Consider the following 20,636-nt stretch of genomic DNA (forward strand, 5'->3'; position numbering starts at 1 on the left):
TTAAATTCTTTAACCGCACGTTCAAATTATTGATTGTATATTAGCAGAGGAGGATCTTGCATATCATTAATCACTACTTTACTTTTACAGAATTTCTATACAAGAAATTCCTTGTTATATGTCAAGTGTTGGCATTTGTCTTAGGTCATAAGGCTATATATTGGCTATAAATATACTCTTTAAACAAGGTCTAATTACAAGGATCTAGAAATAATGATGTCAAAATTTTGGTGGAGACAGAAGAATAAGGAGAACAAAATTCATTGGGTTAGTTTGAGGAAAACGTGTGAACCTAAGAAAGATGGAGGAATGAAGTTTAAAGATCTCAAAGTGTTTTGTGTGGCCCTTCTTGCTAAACAAGGTTGAAGGATTATGTGTGAGGAATCCACTATATTGTATAAGATTTATAAAGTAAAATATTTCCCCAACACAGATTTTCTGGAAGCTTAATTGGTTTATTCCCCATCGTATGCATGGAGGGGTATTTGGGAAGTTAAGAAAAGTTTAAAATTTGGATGTAGAAGTAGGGTGGTAAGTGGAAGTGATATAAAACCCTGGATAGATTACTGGATTCCTAACCATAGATAGTTGAAACAAAGTGTTAATGAGGTAGGTTTGGATATTAATCAAAATGTGGAATACCTCATTGATAAGAATACATGTTGGTGGGATGTAGAGAAAGTGAACTAGCTTCTTCCAGCTCAAGTTGTAACAGAGGTGTTCAAAATTTTACTAAGTCCAGGTGAAACATGGATAAGTTAATTTGGGAACCCAAGTAGAATGATATGTATAGTGTGAAAAGTGCTTACAAACTGTTTCGATCAATGGAAAAAGAAGATAGGCAAGGTGAATCTTCTAATGTAGAAGAACATAATCAGATTTGGAAAGTGCTATGGAAGTTACAAATACCTAACAAGATTAAAGTTTTTGCTTTGAAAGCTTGTAAGAATTGTCTACCAACAAAAGCAAACTTGAAGAAAAGGTAGGTCCTGATGGAAGACATATGTATATCTTGTGGTGATGGTGCAGAAGATGTTTTGCATGCATTATGTCAATGTCCCAGACTGAGATAGTGTTGGGAGAATCAAGACTTATTTGTGCAATCTAAGGCAAATTTTATTGATTTTGGTGATCTAGCTAGGCAAGTCCAAGCTAGAGGCAGTAAAGAGGAACTGAAGAAATTTTTTCTCATTGCCTAGGGATTCTGGTATAGACTAAATCAGAAAATATATGAGAGTAAAGACATTCGACGTATTACAGCAATATACAATACACTATCCTTATGGTCTGATCATAAAGAGGTTAAGTGTGTGGAAAAGAAGAGCAAAGGAATTTGAACACCTCCTCCACAAGGATCCCTGAAGCTTAATGTTGATGGTGTCATATTCCATGATCAACAAAGAGCAGGGGTGGGTGTAATCCTTAGAGATGAGAATGGAGAAGTTCTATTTGCAGCCAGTAAGAAGGAGTTGACAGTTAATGATCCAATAAAAATTGAGTTGTTGGCAATTTTAAGAAGTTTGCTTGCAACTATGTATCCATAGTGGGATTACTAATCTGTTGATAGAAAGAAATTCTTCAGTATTGGTACAAACTATTCAAGACAATGGAGTTTCTATGTCTCTTCTTGGCAATGTGATTAAACAAATTCAAGAGAAGATGAAGATCTTCCACCAATGCAGCATACAACATGTAGGACAAATGGGAAATGAAGGGGCACGCAAATCGACAAAGCATGCTTGGAATGTTGATGATCTAAGTTGAGTCGAGGTTGAATGAGTAGTGAGTGGTCAAACCTCATTTGTATAATTCTTATTATGATACAAGTTGAGCTTGAACTTTTATCAAGTTGGATTTTACATTCACGAATCACTCCTTTAATATTCGGGTGAATTTTGAACTGCTTTATTTAGATAAAATACATTATTTATATTGTATTTTATAACTATGATTTACTATAATCTCTTTGAATGTTTTAAATATTCTCTTTATATATAGAGATAATATTGTAATAAACAATAAAGAGCAATGCTATACAACCTTCTCAACCTTTACACATCATATTTTTTTTAATTTTAATATTTTTTCAAAAATTTTTTTGAGTTTATTCTTTTTAAAATAATTTAATTTTTCTATTTATTATTCATATATTAAATATTTAATAAAAAAATAAAAATTAAAAAAAATGTGGTGTGTGGAGGTTGTGTGAATGGTAGGAGATTGTGTTGATTTTTTCAACAATAAATATAAAGTTATTGGAGTTTATATGAACTTTCACAAGTCGAGTTAAGCTTTGTATGAGTTGTATCGTTTAATAATGATCATAATTTTATGTTTAAGAATAACTTATTTAATAAACAAATTGAGTTGAACTCAAGCGGCTTATCAAGTAGTATTGTTTATTTACTGTCTTAATTACAGCCGACACAAAAGGCAAATATCACTATTGTCCAATTATAATTGTTAAGATGGATTAAAAATGGATAACTTAATGCAATCTTTTTAGAAAGATTTGAATAGAGAATGCATATTCCAAGTGTTTTGATAGTTAACAAAAAATATATATATTTATATAATGTGTCAATTTTAAGAGAAATGATAGTTGTAGTCGTAAGTATACAAGTACCGCACAATTATTTAAAAAAAAAAATGAATAAATACGAGACCCATATGAAAAGAAAATTAAATTTTTAATAATAGATTCTATTTTTTTTCAAAACGACTGTACGATATTTATGTACTCCATAACTGTATATAACATTAGTCTAATTTTAAAATTTAGAGAACAGTATAAAAATAATCTATAAAAAATATTATAGGTTATTATAATAATCCCTTGAATTCAGGTGGCTGTTTTCTCAGCTACAAATTTGTGGGCAGCTTAATGGTAAATTCACGAGCAAACCATGGGCATGGGCTTTAGCTGATTATTTTACTACAAATTTGCGTAAAGCCGTGTCTCTGCGCGTCACAGCTCAATCCTCGCTTTTACTCTCTCTCTCTCGATGCCCCATAAATAGAACAGGCTAGAATTTTCTTGGACCACATTTTCCTAGAAAGTCCAAGGAAGAACTAGAAACAGATTCGGATTATTTTTCTTCTTCAAGATCTCGGATTTTCGATCTTTAGGTACTCTTTTCTTAAATTGTGTTATTCTTTGCGTATCCATTGTGTTTAGGTTTTAGTTTTGCTACATTTTCTCTATTAGCAGTTGGTTATTTATATGTCTGGTGTTCTCCATGATTGGCTTCCGTGGTTAGATTCGATATTTACTTATTCAATTTTTTGCAATGCAAATCACCGAATAATTTTATGCTCATGTACACCAATTCTTGCAGTTTGTTCTGTCTGGTTACCTATTAACTGGAGGAAAACAAAAGAAAATACTTCTGAAAATTCATTGATTTCTTGTTAATTGGAACTCGAAAAATTAAGGTTGAATGCAATTGACACGGAATCGATAATTGGGATCTGTTCAATTTGCCATTTTTAAGCCAAATCAAGGAATATAGTGTCCGCATTTTCCTTTCTCTTATCTTCCTCCAATTTCTGGGAAACCAAAGAAAAGAGTACCTATCTTCGAATTTATTGTTGCTTGAAATTTCCATAATATTTGTCGCTTCATTGTTTTTCCGAAACGTTGAATTGTTTTGTTATTCTGAACAGTGGGGTAACATTTTCATTTTTCTGCTGAGATGAGTTTGAGTAACGGGAACGTTCACTCGGTGATTTGTAATGGAGGAGATGTGAACAAGCCCTTCAAGATCTTCGTGGGTTATGATCCACGCGAGGATCTTGCCTATGAGGTGTGTCGGCATTCGATCTTGAAGCGGTCCTCAATCCCCGTTGAGATCCTACCGATAATACAATCGGATCTAAGAAAGAGCAGTTTATATTGGCGAGAACGAGGCAAGTTTGAGAGCACTGAGTTCTCATTTTCTCGATTCTTGACTCCATACTTGGCCAATTTTGAGGGTTGGGCAATGTTTGTCGACTGTGATTTTCTGTACTTGACAGACATTAACCAATTGACGGATTTGATCGATGACAAATATGCAATTATGTGTGTTCAGCATGACTATGCCCCAAAAGAGTCGACCAAAATGGACGGGGCAGTACAAACAGTGTATCCGAGGAAGAATTGGTCTTCTATGGTGCTGTACAATTGCGGACATCCCAAGAACCGGGTTTTGAGCCCCGAGGTAGTGAATACACAAACCGGTGCTTTTCTTCATAGGTTTCAGTGGCTTGAGGATGACGAAATTGGATCGATACCATTTGTTTGGAATTTTCTTGAGGGCCATAACAAGGTTGTTGAGAATGATTCCACCACTTTCCCCAAGGCAATACACTATACTCGTGGAGGACCATGGTTTGAGGCTTGGAAGAATTGTGAGTTTGCAGACCTGTGGTTGAATGAAATGGAGGAGTATATGAAGGAAGCCAAGAAGAAAATTGAAGAGTAGAATGAATCAGACCTGTGTCATGTTGTATTCTTTATATTGTATGTGTTATGTCAGTCCTAAAGTTGATGATAAAGATTTCTTGGAGAGTAGAACCATAGGCATTGCAGGCATATATGTAATGCTTTGTGGCATTCTTTGCACCATTCTCTACAATAGATACTGCAGGCATATATACACAATACACTTGATATGTGTTGAATGCTGACTTGTTTAACTATCCATTCAGTTGTAATTTTCAGATACTTATGCAATAGAATTAATTCTTTTAATGAAATTTTCAGTACCTTTGCAATGGGTTTTTCTTTTCAGCTATGTCTGCCATTATTATCATTATTTATGATCGAAAGCATTTTTCATTTCACTGCTAGCTGTTTTGAACCAACTTTTGGTCTTAGATCTATATGTTGTAGTTGCTGTCTGTATGGCTGTCCCAGCTTTTGTTTTTGACAGACAACTACAGTGAAGAATGACTTACACTGGCCAACCATTCTGAATGATGACTTCTGCTGCCCCTTTCATAATGCATAGTTCATTCTGGAATGGAAGTTGGACAGAGTGGTTCTTTTCTTTTAAGAAAATCAAGAATCAACTTAATTATTATCTCAGCAAGCAAATGTTGCCTACTCTTTATCATTTTGCTTACCTTGAATCCTTCAAATGCCATAAGAGTGGATGATTTGAACATAATTTTCCTCGAAAGTCGATATGTTAATTTCAATTGAATTGCTTCACATGCATGCTCACATGTAATGCCAGCTCTGCATTTGATTGTTGCTAGACAAGTTGGCAGGGTGTTGGGAAAATCCAAGGGATTGGCCTAAGTGGTGAAGACCTTGGACCTTGGTCTTGGAGTATCACTCATTTTAAGGTCCAATGTTCAATACCTCATGGGTATAAACAATCTTTTGAGACCATATCTCCTTTAAAAAATCAGTGATTTAATCAATTTTGTGTAGGAGAACTTTCGAATGTGTGGTGCATGAGATCGGAATTTATTTTGTAGGGGTGGTTCCAAGGGCCTGCCTTGGAGAGGTTCCCAACATTAAAAAAAGATGGTAAGGTGTTAGGAGGGACTCGGATCATGGCTACGGAAGAAATCTGCTGCTGGTCCTTCTGGTCTTTGGAGTCCCTTCCTGTTATAAGTCGTTTACTGGGTTCGCTAATTAGAGTTGAGTCAAGTTTTGTTTTGGAGCAAGCTCATCACTGATTCTAGGTGTACAAGTCCTGTACACTATTTGGAAAAAAAATAGAATCTCATAAGGCCTAGTTTGTTTTGAGAAAATATCTCATCTAATTATTATAATTTTCTCAACTTTCAATACAAAATAAAATAAATAATTCAATTTTTTCAAATCTTAAAATAAAAATAATATTAAAAAATATAGTCTAATAATATTTTATTCAATTTTTTAATTTTAATTTCATCTCATCTCATCTTATTTTTAAAAATAAACGAGTCCGTATTAATACGGCACTCATACTAATCACATGACGGCATGAGTCAGATAATAACTGTACCTTTTTTTTTTAAAAAAAAAAAATTGTGGACTTCTGAATCTCTGATCACGTGATGATTGGTTCTTACATGATAAATGAGTGTTAGGCCAAAATTTTTTGTCAAAAAAAAAAAAAAAAAAAAAATATTGAATAAGAGGACCACTTTAAAATGAGTCGTTTGTATGATGCTGCCTTGTCACATGCAGGTTCGAATCTAGGTCGGGGAATCATTTGTTTGGTCAAACGTCATAGCTCACTGAGATATGATACCATTTCATATATTTAAATTATCAGTTTTTTTTTTTTTTTTTTTAATGCAAGGGATGGGGTTTCAAATTCAAATTTTTTATTTGGAAAACTGGATGGTCATCAAATTTTTGACATTTAAATTATCGGTTGATCAATAAAGAATTATTTTTAAGATATTTGTGACTTTATTGCAAATCCAATTTTCTCTTATGCATCATTCCAATCCTTTTATTACATTTGTGTCGGAAAACCTTCAAACCGGATGGGATGGTTTTCTTACCTTTACGATGCTACCATGTTAGCATTTGGTACTGGGTTTCCACCTCCGTTATTAATAAGAGAGACCCTTCAAACCGGATGCGGTGTGAATGTGAGTTTTACACCCACAAATAGGAGGGAGACACGCCACGCCATATTCCCATTGTTGTTACCATGAACCCTTTTTACAAGCAAAAAAAGTCCATTTTTACATCTCTTACCTCTAGTCTCGCTACCGCTCACCACCTCCCTTGCATGACGCGGGCCAATTTTGGCTGCCATGTCGGATGGCCAAATGAGTAAGGCGGGGGATATCGCTCGCCGCCCCTTGTCTCTACCCACGATGGTCGATGAGCACCCCACCAACATCTCACCTATTTGTCATAAAGCAGCGATAATATTCTAGTGTTAATGTTGTGAAGTTGATATTCGAGTATGGAATAGTTTCAGTGAGAAGTTGATCTTTGAGTATGGAATAGTTAAATTATCAAAATTGGTCCTGTTTATTGTCATTCTGTATGTTTAATTTATTTTTCTCTGTTTCTAGTCCATACAACTTTGGAGTGACTCTGGAGTGCGTCTGTATACTCCATAAATGTGTCTATACTCTGTTTCTAGTTCATTATTTGTCTATTGTCATTCTGGCCGTGTTCATAGTTCTTGAAATAACCCACCAAGCCAACCTGGGTACTCTCCATCATCTACCAGCCAGTACACTCCACAAATGATCAATAAAGATGATAGGAAGTAGTCATTACAAGTCTTGCAATATCCATTATACAAAGACAAACACAAAAAAACACAAACACATATGGTCTAAGCTGCCAAACACATATGGTTGCAATATCTATACAAACATGCCTGCAGTATCTATACACATATGGTTGTAGTATTTATACAAACGAGCAATGCTAGGTACAGTCCTCATTTGGGGACTGCATGTGCAGGCCTAAGCATTTTTAACTTTAAAATTTTTTAAAATTACAAAATTATCCCTCCTAAAATAATGTTTTTTCTTATTTAAGCATGTGTCTGCACATGCAGTCCCCACTTCAGGACTGCAAATAGAATTTCTCTTGTTAAAATGGATGGCTTTTCAATATGATGACAACAAATGAGAGGTTCGGGTTTTAATTCTGGTTCAAGTTCTTGGACTACAAGAGGGGGAAGACAAAGCAAGTTTGGAGAGACTACTTTGCTATTGTGATTGCCAAGCGAAGCTACAGATTTCTAGAAAATCTAATACTTTTAGTAGAAAATTTTACAATTGTCCAAACTATAAGATAACTAAACAATGTAGATTTTTTGAGTGGATTGATCTTTAAATTGAGCAAAACAACTATTGTAAGATGACGTTGGAGTTAGCAGAACAGAGGAACGACATGGTACTTCATGAACGGCTACGCATCGAAGAATCCAAATGTTACAACAATGGAGAAGAAGTACATGGGAGTCTTAAAAGTGTTAATCTTGTCATGATTCTTTTTTATAATAGTTTGTGGTGTAATTTTTATATATTCAAAAAATTACAATGTATCTCCATCAGTATTACGACTCATATAACTCATTGTATTTTTTTTAATACTTTAATGTAATGACTCTTTTAATTTATAATAGTTTGTGGCTGTTGCTGCTATCTTCTCTTTCCTATCTAGGCTCTAATTAAGGGTGATAAACGGTCCGATCGGACTGACCATTTCGGTTCGGACCGGACCGAGACTAAGACCGGTTGGTCTCGGTCCACTTTTTAGAGGATTGAAAAGTTTCGGTCCGATCCACGGTCCAGGATTTTTCCAGACTGGACAGGACCGAATGAAAAGTAAAAATAAAAAAATATTATATATATATTATTTATATAATAATCGTACTATTAACAATATAAAATTTTAAATATGTTATTAATACTTGTTAATATTCTATAAATTAACAATATTTTATATATATCTTCATCTAACTTATCACTATTAACAATATAAAATTTTAAATATGTTATTAACACTTGTTAATAATTTATGAATTAACTAATATATAATATCAATTAGTTAATTATATAGTAATTATATAAATTAATAATGTAATTTTCATCTAATTGATTATCATTGATCATATAAAATATTTTTTTATTGAGTTTGTTACATAATCCACATTAATAAGTCACTTAGTTTAATTTAGTATTTTAAATAAAAAAAATTTTATTAATTGATTTAAAAAAAAAAAGAAAAAAAATAGGCTGGACCGAATGGACCGATAGTTACTGGTCTGGTCCGAAAAAATGATGGATCGAAAATATTCAATCTATTGCTAGACTGGACCAGATCGGACCAACCGATTTGCACTCCTAACTCTAGCATAAATTCTATATCTAAAAAAATCCAAGGACGACGAAAAAACTTTGTAGTCCAACATAAAATAGATTTTCATTTAAAAATGTGGAAGAATTTAGAAGTGGCACAGAATCAAAACTGTTGGACTTTTGCAAATTCTATAAAGTTAATACGATAGGCATCACCAACCCGTACAATATCTTCGAAATTGGCCAATGTTAATACCAGTGGTTATAGCTCATATATCCCAAAGGGAAATGCTATGCATCTGCCCCACACCGGCACACACTTCACATCACTTTTTTTTTTTTTTTTTACACTCAATAGGTTGAGTGTGTGCCGGTGTGGGGCAGATGCATATATTTTTCCTATCCCAAATTACTGAAGGAGCATTAGAAATCAGACTTACTCATGCAGTTTTTTTTCGAAATAATAAAACTACATTAAAAGGCACAATCCTGGCACACGGTATACACAAGAGATGTACATTAAAAGGCACAATCAGCTACCTTGATCTTTACGAGACAAGAGACTTACTCATGTCCTAACAGTTGACTATTGCACACCATCAAAGAAATACAAGAAGGTTCCAATAGAAATACTCAATGCCTGGAAAAAAATTGGCCATATGGTTCAAAGACTAAGCAAAAGCAGTTCAATTTGCACAACCTGATAACAATATGGTTTCAATCATTGAGAGGGATAACAATTACTCTCCTAAATAATATGGTTACAATTAACAATAGGGTTCCAATAACTTTCTTCAAGTAAGATTGGCATGTCGTCGCTAGGACTGCAACCCAATGTGTCCAAGCTGATTTTGGACCCGATCCAACCCGAAACTATTTTAAAAAGGTGCCAACCTGAACCAATCCAACTCGATACATTCGGGTCAGATCGGGTCATGGTAATCATTGACTTCTGTAGACTCTACCCTAACTTCCTCAATCCTTCTCCAGCGCAACCAAATCCTCCCTCGCCTCCGAAAACTCTCGCACACAGCAAAATAATATTCAAATAGTTTGTGGTGTACTTACCGTGGCGAGGGTTGCATTTTGCCATCATGGACGACAACTCAAAGGTGCTGTTTGTGATCTCGGCTACGGAGAGTTGCTCGTGTTAGGCCTTTTCAGCTGAAATTACTGGCGCATACGAAGAAAGCATGCGGCGTATTCACAGGTAGAGAACCAATGGAAAACACCTCAGAACTCCAAGAAAGAGAGAACCCATCTTCCATAAACTCCCCAACCAGCAATGTCATCAACGGTGTGAGCAGCCACCTTCAAACAAGTTGTCCAGATGCTCACTGGCTCACCAGATACTTCGTTTTGCAATGGAGTTGAGCAACAAGATTCTAATCACATTCTCCATTCTTATAAATTTTGAGCACTACCAAATCTATCACGAAAACCTATAAATTTTCCATTCTTACAGTAAGACTTGAACCTCAAACCCTAACCACCAAACCCGTACAAAGTCCTGCCCTGCCTATTAAGTGCGTAGACAACGTCCATCAGTCACGGTCTTGCGGCGAGCGTGCTCTGTGTAGGTAACGACGCCTCTAATCACATTCTCCAGGAAGATTTTGAGCTCTCCACGAGTCTCCTCGTAGATGAGGCCGCTGATGCGCTTTATGCCTACTCTGGGGGCCAAGCGCCAAATTGCAGGCTTGGTGATGCCCTGGATGTTGTCGCGCAGGACCTTGATGCCTAACTTTTCTCACAATACCCAGTAGAGAGTAACGGAAGGGAGAAATGAGAGAGAGGCTTCGCTTTTTCAATGCAATAGATTTTGAATCAGGTTCGTCCGATATTAGCCGGATTGGATGGATGTCGAAACCAACATTTATTCAACCGACTTTAGCGGGTTCGACTCATTCGGATTTTGCGGGTTGTGCGGCTCAGTGGGTATTTTGCACAGGCCTAGTCGTCGCACCCTTAGCTTCTTCTCGCCGTTCTAAAAAACTTTCTTGGCATGTTCTGCCGCATTAAAGAGCAAGATTGACATTTATATGCTATCAAATAATACAACAGACTTCAAGTAAAAAACAATTTAATTTAGCTAAAGCGAAGAGGGAATAAATAACATATAACATATAAGAAAATTTGCACTATGAATCCAAATAACATACAAGATATTAGAATTTTGTTTGTTTGAATATTAAACTGACTGTAGTTAATGATGCCTTTGCATTGATCAGTGTCCTGCTTGTCAATTATTAAGGGCATGATTATATTCAAGCCGCTTCTCTACTCTATTTTTTTAACTTTCTTTAGCCAGGCATGAAGTATCTTTACATTTTTTTCCTTCTCATATTCATTATGTTGATTTGTCGTGTAATGTGCTCAAATGACTAAAGTACTTTTGGATATGGTATCAATGGTGGAAAAGTTGCTCTATGCACAAGGCAGCTTTGATTAGTCAGTTGATAATGGCCGTTATTAGCCGTTAATACATGGATATCAATTATTAGTGGTTGTTACATGGGCATATATCATCATTCCTTGTCAATATCGAACAGTTGTGGTAATCGACTAATTGCAAATGTAAGTTGAGCATCTTCCTGTTTTTTTTTTTCCTTCCAATTTCAAAGTGTGAAAGTATTAAAAATATATTGTCACATATATTAGACCATTTAGGTTGAGGCTTATCCTGCAGTGGTTTAGGATATAAGCATCAAAATGATGAAATCATCCTTTAAAATTGCTTATGCCCACTCAAAGTTTAACACAAAAGTAGCATTATAAAGATAATAACAAAACAGAGCAAGCTCTGCTAGCATCATCTAAATAGAGCAAGCTCAGTTAGCATTATCAATAAATTATTAACACTTATTGTACTCTCTTTATTCTTGTTTTTAGAGCCTGAAGGATACCAATCCATTCTTTTAAATTGGACGTGATAATAACTATGTGGATTATGTGGCTCGCTCAAAAGATAGTGAGATAAATATCAATTTCTTAATGCTTCATTCGGTGTGTGTCTAAGACATTTTGTCAAACGCCAGCAGTATCCAAGCATGTAATGTAAAAGAGGAGAAATACCTGAGCAACACCAAGACCACTGGAGTCAGCCATGAACAATCTTCTGTTGGTGACGAACTATGGTGGGCGACGGACTAACCAGTGGCAGTGGACTGCGCTTGTGTAGTGAACGATGAAAATGACGAAATATTTGAGGAAATTAGCACGGCCTGGGCAAAATCTGGAGTAATCAGTTTAGGTGAAATTAGCCAAGGAGGACAACGACGGACTGGTGGTGGTGGACTATTGGCTGTGGATGCTGGTAGTGGAGATATGCTCGACTTTGGCTATGGACGCACAGGGTCGGGGTCAAGGTCGGGGCTAAGCTAAAGTCGAATGAAGTTCTCTAAGCTAAAGTGTGAATCAATTTCTATCTCATGTGCACGAGTCTAGCATAATTGTGATGTGATTTTTGAGGTGGCAGCTTCTAAGTGGATGATTGTTATTCTTTCAAAATCAGACCGACTGCTTAGAAGCGGCTCTGTTCAAATAAATAATCGGAGATCAAGTTTTCGTTTATTTTTTTTTTAATAGGAAAAAAGTTTTCGTTCAATTTTTATTCAAATGTGAATTGCGTTTAAGCCTATTAATAAGTTAAATTTTGTTTTCAACGAGTAGTTTATTTATTTTTGAGCAAGTTGGAGCTTGTTAATAAAATTTTTTGACAAAGTAGATTATTATATTAAATGTTTGTAAATTCTGATGTAAAAAAAAATGTTTGTAAATTCTTTTTATAGTTCATATATGCATACTTTCACATCCAAAAATTGTAAATATAATTTTTCTTTTGAAAAATACTAAATATAGTTAAGAAAAATTAAAAAAAAACTTACTTCTTCACATGTCAATTATTGATGTACTGAAAATCATGAAATTTAAAATTTAAAATTTGAATTTTAAAAGAAAACTAACAAAAAGAATTTTGTAAGTAAAAGTGTAAGTAAAATTATAAATACATGTAGAACAACTCTTTTCTTTTAGAGCGGTGCTACTCTGCCGCCTGAGTAGCACCGCTCATTCATACCGTTAGTTATTTTTTATTTTTTCACATTTTTTTAATATATTTAAATATTTCTAAAAAATAAAAAAAATTACCAATACATTTAAAATTATTTTCTTAATCACAAAATTTTTTTTTTTTTGCTCAGCGGTACACTGTAGCGGCGCATAATATCTTTTCTCTTTCTTTTGAGTAATGCAACATGCAGTCGTGGAATGCGTAAACGTCGTGTAGTCGCTTTGAAAAAAAGTAGAGTCCACTATTAAAAAATTATTTTCTTTTCATGTGGGTCTCATATTTATTTACTTTTTTCAAAACGACTGTACGACACTTACATACTCACGACTATAAATATCATTTCTCATTTCTTTTATAGCGTAAATGTTTCATTTTCTTAAAATTAAAAAAAAATCAATATTTACTATTTACTTAAAAAAATTCACACCCATTCCACTTCCGCCAGATTATTTTTTCAGTGATATATAAAATAAAATTTTAGGAGGAGGTGGCGGCGATGATAAAGGATTTTTCTCGTAACGAAAATCCGATTTTGTGGCAAGTGGCAACCAAAAGCCGCCATTTCATAAAGTGAAAACCCTCCCTCACTCGCAAGCCCTCCCTCTCCCCTCTGCTTGTTTACTTTGTAATTCGGGGAGATATAGAAGGGGTGAAGACGACGGAGTTTCTTAGTAGAGAAAAAGTCGGACAGACAGAGAGAATCACAAACCCTAATCTATCATTGAATGAGGTCCGTTTCTTTCAGTGCTTTTATAAACCCTCTGGACTTTTATTTTTAATTTTTTAAGCTCTTCGTGTTTTTGCGTGCCAATGGTTGATGCAATTTCTGATTTCTCCTTCATCTTTGATTTTAATTTGATTATTATTACTATTACTTTTTTGGTTTTAGGTTTTGATGGAAGCACGTGAATCGTGGAACTTTTCTCTTCTTTTTTTCTTTTAATTGATTGGATTGCGTGCGATTTTCTCTGTTTTTTCTTTGGTTTTCGTTCGATGAAGTGCCTCAAAAAAATCTGCCATGCCTAATGTGGATTCATTCCTCTTCAATAGGACACATAATTGTAGATATGTATGTCTGCGTGAGGATATATTTCTTTAGATGAATGAAACAATGTATAGTTGAAGAGGTGAGATAACTATGATGAATTAAATATATGCGTGAGACCAAATTTGCATTTACACTAAATATGTGCGTAAATGCGCTTTGCTCTCAATATATATAAAGAAGAAATGAGCTCATACTTTGATGATTTAGAATTTTGGTGCATTGTCAATGTAGGTCATCTTTTGTCGATTCTGAATTCTTCCCTCCAAATGAAACCAAAGCCAGATGGGGTATCTAGAGCTCAGAAGTCAAGAAATTTTCAGGGTGAAAGGCCAAATTGGATTCTCATTGCTGCCGGTGCCTTGTTAAGTACATTGTCATTTCGCCTTGGTTACAAGCTGAAGCAGGCACTCAACACAAAGCAGCAAGAAAATGCTAGAATTAGTTCAAAAGGTCGTGTAATATATATATATATATATATATATAGCAATTGCAAATTGTCCTTTGAGATATGCTTGCTTCTGACTGTGAAAGTTGTTTACTGTTCAGAAAATGGGAAACCCTCCAACCGAAGGAAGCCTGGTTCCCATCTGCACTCAAATGTGTATTCCTTTACACGAGAAGATGATGACTGCTTCAATTGCATTTCAGGTGTGATTTGTGATTTAGTTATATTTTCAACTTTATGAAGATTAAAGATAAGTTTTAAGTTTGACATCAAACTTCTGTTAGTGGTCATAATCTGCTAATTGCCTGCATTTTGATTTGCAGCTTGATATGGTCCTATTTTAATGTCCTGGTATCTGCATATAGAATAATGGTGATAGCTTACCGGGTGTGATCATTTTTCATTTTGGATGTGTGGGAAGACTGATAAAGATAGAACCATTTAATTTAGAGGAGAAAATGATTAGAAATGAATGGATAACTATGGCTCTGCACTGTTGATAGACTTTTTGGCCGGTTGCCAAGTCCCCACCCATGAGAGCAGCTGTCTTTTTCTTTGAGTAGCCAACAAATGAAAGAGTTTGTAGCTTTTCACCATGTGAATGTTTTGCATGACAATTAGAAAATGGATGTAAAAAGGTGGGTCTGCTTTTCTGGAATTGTTAATATAAAGAGACGTGCAATCTTGTATTGTAATTTTTGTTGTTTGTTTTTTCTTTCAAATTATTTGCATGAGTTAAAGAGGTAGAAAACAAAACCCCTGAGAAACCTGAGAAAACAAGAGCTGGAAAGCACATGAAGAAAGGGAGTGGTCATGAGACTCCTGTAGAATTGATCGTGTCTTCCTCTCAATACCTCTCTGGTTTAATTTCTATGTGACCTGCCAACTTCATTGCTCAAATTTCCTTCCAGTATCAGTCAATGTTGTTTGTCCCAATTGATGCCATGAGTTGGGTTGGAGGACGACAACACCTTTTTTCTCTTAGTCTGTTACCCTTCTTCTAGCCCTACATTGCCAAATTTCACTTATCTGGACAGTTTGAGAGTAAGTCACACATTCTAATGGAATTTGTAAAATTCTAAGCTTAGAATCTCGTTTATTTGACAGGAACTGAAGGCATGATGAAGATAAAGTGCCCCCCCAATGGCCAGATGCTGAGTGAATCTGATGGAGCTCTTCCTTTGGTCACACTTCCTACTCCCGAATTTAACAAGGATAATGGTGTTATTTGGTCATCTTCTCCTGATCGTCTTGAAATGCCTCCGAAGCCTTTCCACCATTCAAACTGCTCAGACTCTCCATGCGTCTCAGAATCTGGCTCTGATATCTTCAGCAAGCGGGAAGTAATACATAAATTGAGACAGCAGTTGAAGAGAAGAGATGATATGATACTGGAGATGCAGGACCAGATTATGGAGTTGCAGAATTCACTGAATGCTCAGCTAGCACATTCTACACATTTGCAGTCACAGCTTGATGCCACAAACGGAGACTTGTTTGATTCTGAGAGAGAAATCCAGAGGCTGAGGAAGGCTATCGCAGATCATTGTGTGGCACATGTGGGCCCCAATGAAAAGCCCTCCACAGTAACAGCTTGGCCATCTGAGACAATAAATGGCCATGCAAATGGGTATTATATTGATAGGGAGAGCAATTTTGACAAGCCGGAAAAAGGAAGAGGAGGTGTGGAGAGGATTGAGATGCTCAAGAGAGAAGTGGGAGAGTTGAAGGAAGTGATTGAAGGAAAGGAATATTTGCTTCAGAGCTACAAGGAGCAGAAGGCCGAGCTTTCCATGAAGATGAAGGAGTTGCAGCAGAGATTGGATTCTCAGGTTCCCAATATTTTGTAGGTACTTAGTTTGTCTATTCTTGCCTTTTTAACCTTCATAATTTCAGGCTCCAAAAATTTGAAAGCTTCTCTCTCTCTCTCTCACCAAATCTAGAGTTTAGCTAAATTTTTTGGTTTTGTATTTCTGGTGGTGCACGTGTGCAAGTGGATGATTGAGAGTGGACCATCTGTTTCTTGAGAAATGTTTGCTCTCTATGTAGATAACACGTAAGTATTTTCCTCGAAGAGTTGTGTGTCATCTTTGTTAAAAGCAAAAAAACAACACTTTCCATCTTACTGATACACATTTTATAATGCATATCATAAACTGTCAGAATCGACTACCAGCTGCTAAATAACATCATTCATTCATCATGGTCTTGATGGTAATGCTCCTTCCATAGTTTAAGATTCAAAACCCTTGGGTGTAAACAATTTTTAATGACACGGCCTATTAATAACAAGTTGATTATTTACTTGATTCGAATCGGGTAAAATAAATGCTGCATTTGCATGGTCTTCAAGATTTTTTCATCATCAAGACATGGCATCATTCATTCAAGTTTGACAATAAGAATGTCTAAAAAAAAAAATAGGTTGTTTGATGTTTAGTATGTTTGTATCTAAGAGGGTGCAAACTGTATTTTGCTTTCTTGTTTCAAATTACCAATAAGAAATCATACATTGATGGGGGATTGAGATTTCCCATCATTACAATGGGCAATGGTTGGTGACGTTGAGGACAGAAAGATATAGGAGGTAGGACCTGCGAACAGGTGCGGGTCTCCAGGAAGAATGTAGGTTTAGTTTCTTGTATAGTAGATGAGCTGATTTGCATTGTGGAGAATGCTAGAGGGTTATGCTTATCTATATCTACACTCTCATTATACAATGTCTATATAACACTATCTATCAATTATTAAATCAATTTTTAATTTTTAAAAAATAGCAAGTTAATGGGTTTTTACCCTATAGAATCATAGATATGTCACATCTATATAGTTGGGTAAGTGTATGTTTTGGATTGCAGTAGGTTATATAGTTTTTAGTTTTAGGGCTTACTTAAACTCTACATTTTTAGGCTGCGTTTGGATGTTGAGCTGACCTGAGCTGAGTTTAGTTCTTTATGAATGGTAGTGAGTTGAGTAGGTAGAGTGAGTTATGTGGGGCTCATCTAAAATGAGTTTGGATGTTAAGGTGTGTTTAGTACTATTTATGAAAAATTGAAAAAGGTTGTGAGTCTCATGTATAAAGATGTGTTGAGTTGAAAAAAGCTCTGAATTCTATGTGTAAGGAGGTTTTGAGTTGAGATGAGTTTAGTAATTTGAGAGTTGGGTGTTTAGATGTTAGACTCAGTTTAAAATTAGACTAAACTAAGTTGATCTCAGCTGAGTCTTACAACCAAATGTAACCAGTCTTAGGGCTTACTTAAACTCTACTATTAAAAAGTTATTTACTGTTTGGTAACTAATTTAAAACACTTTCAAATATGTTACATTTGTTTAGAAACAATGTAAAAAAAAGGCTTTTTGACGAAATATTATGTCATATTTTTAATAGAAATCAAATTTTATAATCAGATAACAACGAAAATAGTCTAATAGAATTTTCAAAAAGGTTGCGTTTGGATGTTGAATTGAGTTGAATTGATTTGAATTTTTTATGAGTTGTAGTGAGTTGAGATAGTTGAGTGAGTTTTGTGGAACTCACTTAAGATGAGTTTAAGTGTGTTTGGATGTTAAGATGAGTTTAGATGTATTTATAAGAAGCTGTAAAATTATTGGGTCTCACCATTAATTATTACTATTCATATGACAGCTTTGTCTCTACTTACTGGCACCAAACCTGCAAGCAAAATAAAAGAAATGAAAGGAAAAAAAAAAAAGGATTGCACTTGCTGATGACTGAATTTTTCTTAGCCCCACAAAAACAAAAATGTTGATGGGAAATGAGAGGATTTTCTGTTGGGAAACGGAAAAGCACAAATTTCAGATGGAGGGAACAAATATGTCAGGTGGGGTCTAGCAATGGCAGAAATTTGAAAAGTTGTGGGCCCAACTACTAGTTTCATGTTTAAACTGTGTTGAGAGGAGATAAAATTTGCATTTGGATGTTGAACTCAGTCTAAAAATGAAGTGAACTGGACTGAGTTGTGCATCCAAACAAAGCCCAATTATAATGAAAAAAAAAACTCTTTCAATGATGCATTCGTGAAATAGCAATACAATTAAGCTCAATATTCATAAGGTAAAATTGTAATTATCTGAAAGTTGTATGGATATTTTTGCCTATTAACAATCTTATTTAAAGTTTGAATTATGTTTCGTATTATCGGGAAAAACACGATACTTCTCGAAATGTACCTTTTAGCATTTTTTTTATGTTAAAAAATATTAACAACCAAATAATCCAATTTTCTCAATAAAAAGCTTTTGAGGCTATTTAAGTACTTTTTATGATCCCTGAGAGCACTCCTAGTGATTTTTTTAATCTTATTTTCTATAATACATAGTCAAAATTCAATTTCTATTTTAGCTTATGACTTTTACAATATACAATATATCAATTTATATATTTTTTCTTTGTATCATTTAAATAAATTTTTTTATTAGTTTTAAATATTTCCTTTAAATATCAATAAATTTGCAATATCCTTATATTTTTTTTTTTATATTTGTTATATATTTTTATATACAATGTGATATAATTCGATTCCGTACTCAAAATAAAAATATATAAGTCAAATAAGAATTAAAATAAAATAAAAAATATGAAAAATGGGATCATATTATGAAAATATTTCTAATATATTTTTGTTGAAGAGAATGAAATAGAAGTTCTTTAGATGTTGAATAATAAAAATAATTTGGTTAGATGGTGAAAATCAAAATAAAAGGAAATAAGGGAGTACATGACATATAAATAATAATAAATTATTTATAGGATGAACAATGCTTGTTACATGTAGCGGATTTACTGCATATGAATGTAAAATAGAGGAGTTTTACATGATCCATTGGGTCTAATTTTTGGACAAAAATTTACATATTTAGATTTTAGATGTATTTTAAAAGATCAATTGAGAATGCTTTAATGCAACCCGCTCTAAGCATGAACTAAAGAGTATAACATATAACAATTTTCTTTGTACATCACTAAAAGGGAAACAAACGACTGAATAACTTTTCCAAAAAAATGACCAACAGTGCTAAAGATCTGTCAACCATCCAAAAAAGAAAAAGGGAGAGATTGGCAGAGCTAATGAATATCCCTCATCAAGATCATCAAATCTCTATTAAGACCTCCAAAGACTTTGGTTTAGGCCGAGAAAAAATCCGACTCTAACTCTACTCCAACTTTGCAGTTGGAGTCGGAGTAGCAGTTTTTTTTTCCTGGGAAGTCCGAGTCAGAGGTGTTGGTGGACCAACTCTGCTCCGTTCTGACCCCGACACTCCCACTCCGACTTCGCCTTCGCTTCCGATATTGTACATATTTTATAAAAATATGTGTTTTTCCTATATATTAATCATATAAATTTTATATAATTATATATTATATAGTTAGTTAAACTAAATAATATACTAGCATGAGTTAATTATTATAAAATAATATATTTATAGTCTAATATATATAGACTAAATTGATTAATAATAACTTAGTATATGCAAATATCATGCTGTTACAATATTACTACCATGTAACACTAAGGCCTCGTTTGCTTTGAGAGATGAAACACAAAATTTTGAAAAAATTTCTAAGTTTTGTACGGTCAGATACTCTCTGAAAACAAACACTCATTTTTTATCTCATCTTATCTCATTTCATTTCATCTCTCATTATTTTATCACTATTCATCAACTATACTATACATAGAAAATTTTTTCAATGGGACCTATCATTTCTTTCTTTCAGCAGCAAATAGTGGGTCCCAGTAGCAGTAACGCCGAAATGTGTGGGAAAAGAAAAAAAAAAAAAGGGCAAGTGGTAAACAGAAAACCCAAATGTTAGGGAAAAAAAAGAAGAAGAAAGGCAACGCAACACAGTCTAGGAAAAAGTAAAAAAAAAACAAAAAAACAAAATCCAAGTGGGTCCCACAACCATAAATACTTCACAAAAAAGTCAAACTAATCTCATCTCATTTCTATAAACAAACATAATTTTATCTTATCTCATCTATACTCAACATATCTCAATACTATTCATACATATCTTAAAAAATCTCATCTCATCTATAAAAACAAACGAGGCTAAATTACTAATGTATAAATATAATAACATATAATACTAATGCATAAACACTAAAATGCATAATAACATGTAATACTAATGTATAATAATATATAATAGTAATGTATAATAACTAAAGTATAATAAGATATAATAGTCATGTATAATAACCAATGATCCAATATATAATATGTAATACTAATATATAACAAAAATGCTACTTGCAACTGCCTTGGGGAACCCCCGTGGCATC

The 20,636-nt window shown here is 34.2% G+C and overlaps 2 protein-coding genes across 2 annotated transcripts; both read left to right on the top strand.

The window, feature by feature from the left end:
• The first annotated feature begins 2,895 nt into the window (after positions 1-2,895).
• On the top strand, positions 2,896-4,739 carry LOC109004307 (protein CDI-like). Its single transcript, XM_018982828.2, has 2 exons — positions 2,896-3,129; positions 3,667-4,739. The coding sequence occupies exon 2, from the start codon at positions 3,696-3,698 to the stop codon at positions 4,464-4,466; it is 771 nt and encodes a 256-aa protein (XP_018838373.2). The 5' UTR covers positions 2,896-3,129; positions 3,667-3,695; the 3' UTR covers positions 4,467-4,739.
• Positions 4,740-13,335: 8,596 nt separating this feature from the next.
• Positions 13,336-16,459, top strand: LOC109004298. The gene is made up of 4 exons (XM_018982817.2): positions 13,336-13,565; positions 14,115-14,333; positions 14,430-14,531; positions 15,436-16,459. The coding sequence occupies exons 2-4, from the start codon at positions 14,150-14,152 to the stop codon at positions 16,176-16,178; spliced, it is 1,029 nt and encodes a 342-aa protein (XP_018838362.1). The 5' UTR covers positions 13,336-13,565; positions 14,115-14,149; the 3' UTR covers positions 16,179-16,459.
• Positions 16,460-20,636: the final 4,177 nt, after the last annotated feature.

This window comes from Juglans regia, chromosome 16, assembly GCF_001411555.2.
Source record: "Juglans regia cultivar Chandler chromosome 16, Walnut 2.0, whole genome shotgun sequence".
Lineage (NCBI taxonomy): Eukaryota > Viridiplantae > Streptophyta > Magnoliopsida > Fagales > Juglandaceae > Juglans > Juglans regia.

Coding starts and splice junctions, on each gene's coding strand:
- LOC109004307 (XM_018982828.2), top strand. CDS start 3,696: ATGAGTTTGAGTAACGGGAACGTTCACTCGGTGATTTGTAATGGAGGA.
- LOC109004298 (XM_018982817.2), top strand. CDS start 14,150: ATGAAACCAAAGCCAGATGGGGTATCTAGAGCTCAGAAGTCAAGAAAT. Junction 14,334..14,429: donor TGCTAGAATTAGTTCAAAAG/GTCGTGTAATAT, acceptor TTTACTGTTCAG/AAAATGGGAAACCCTCCAAC. Junction 14,532..15,435: donor CTGCTTCAATTGCATTTCAG/GTGTGATTTGTG, acceptor TTTATTTGACAG/GAACTGAAGGCATGATGAAG.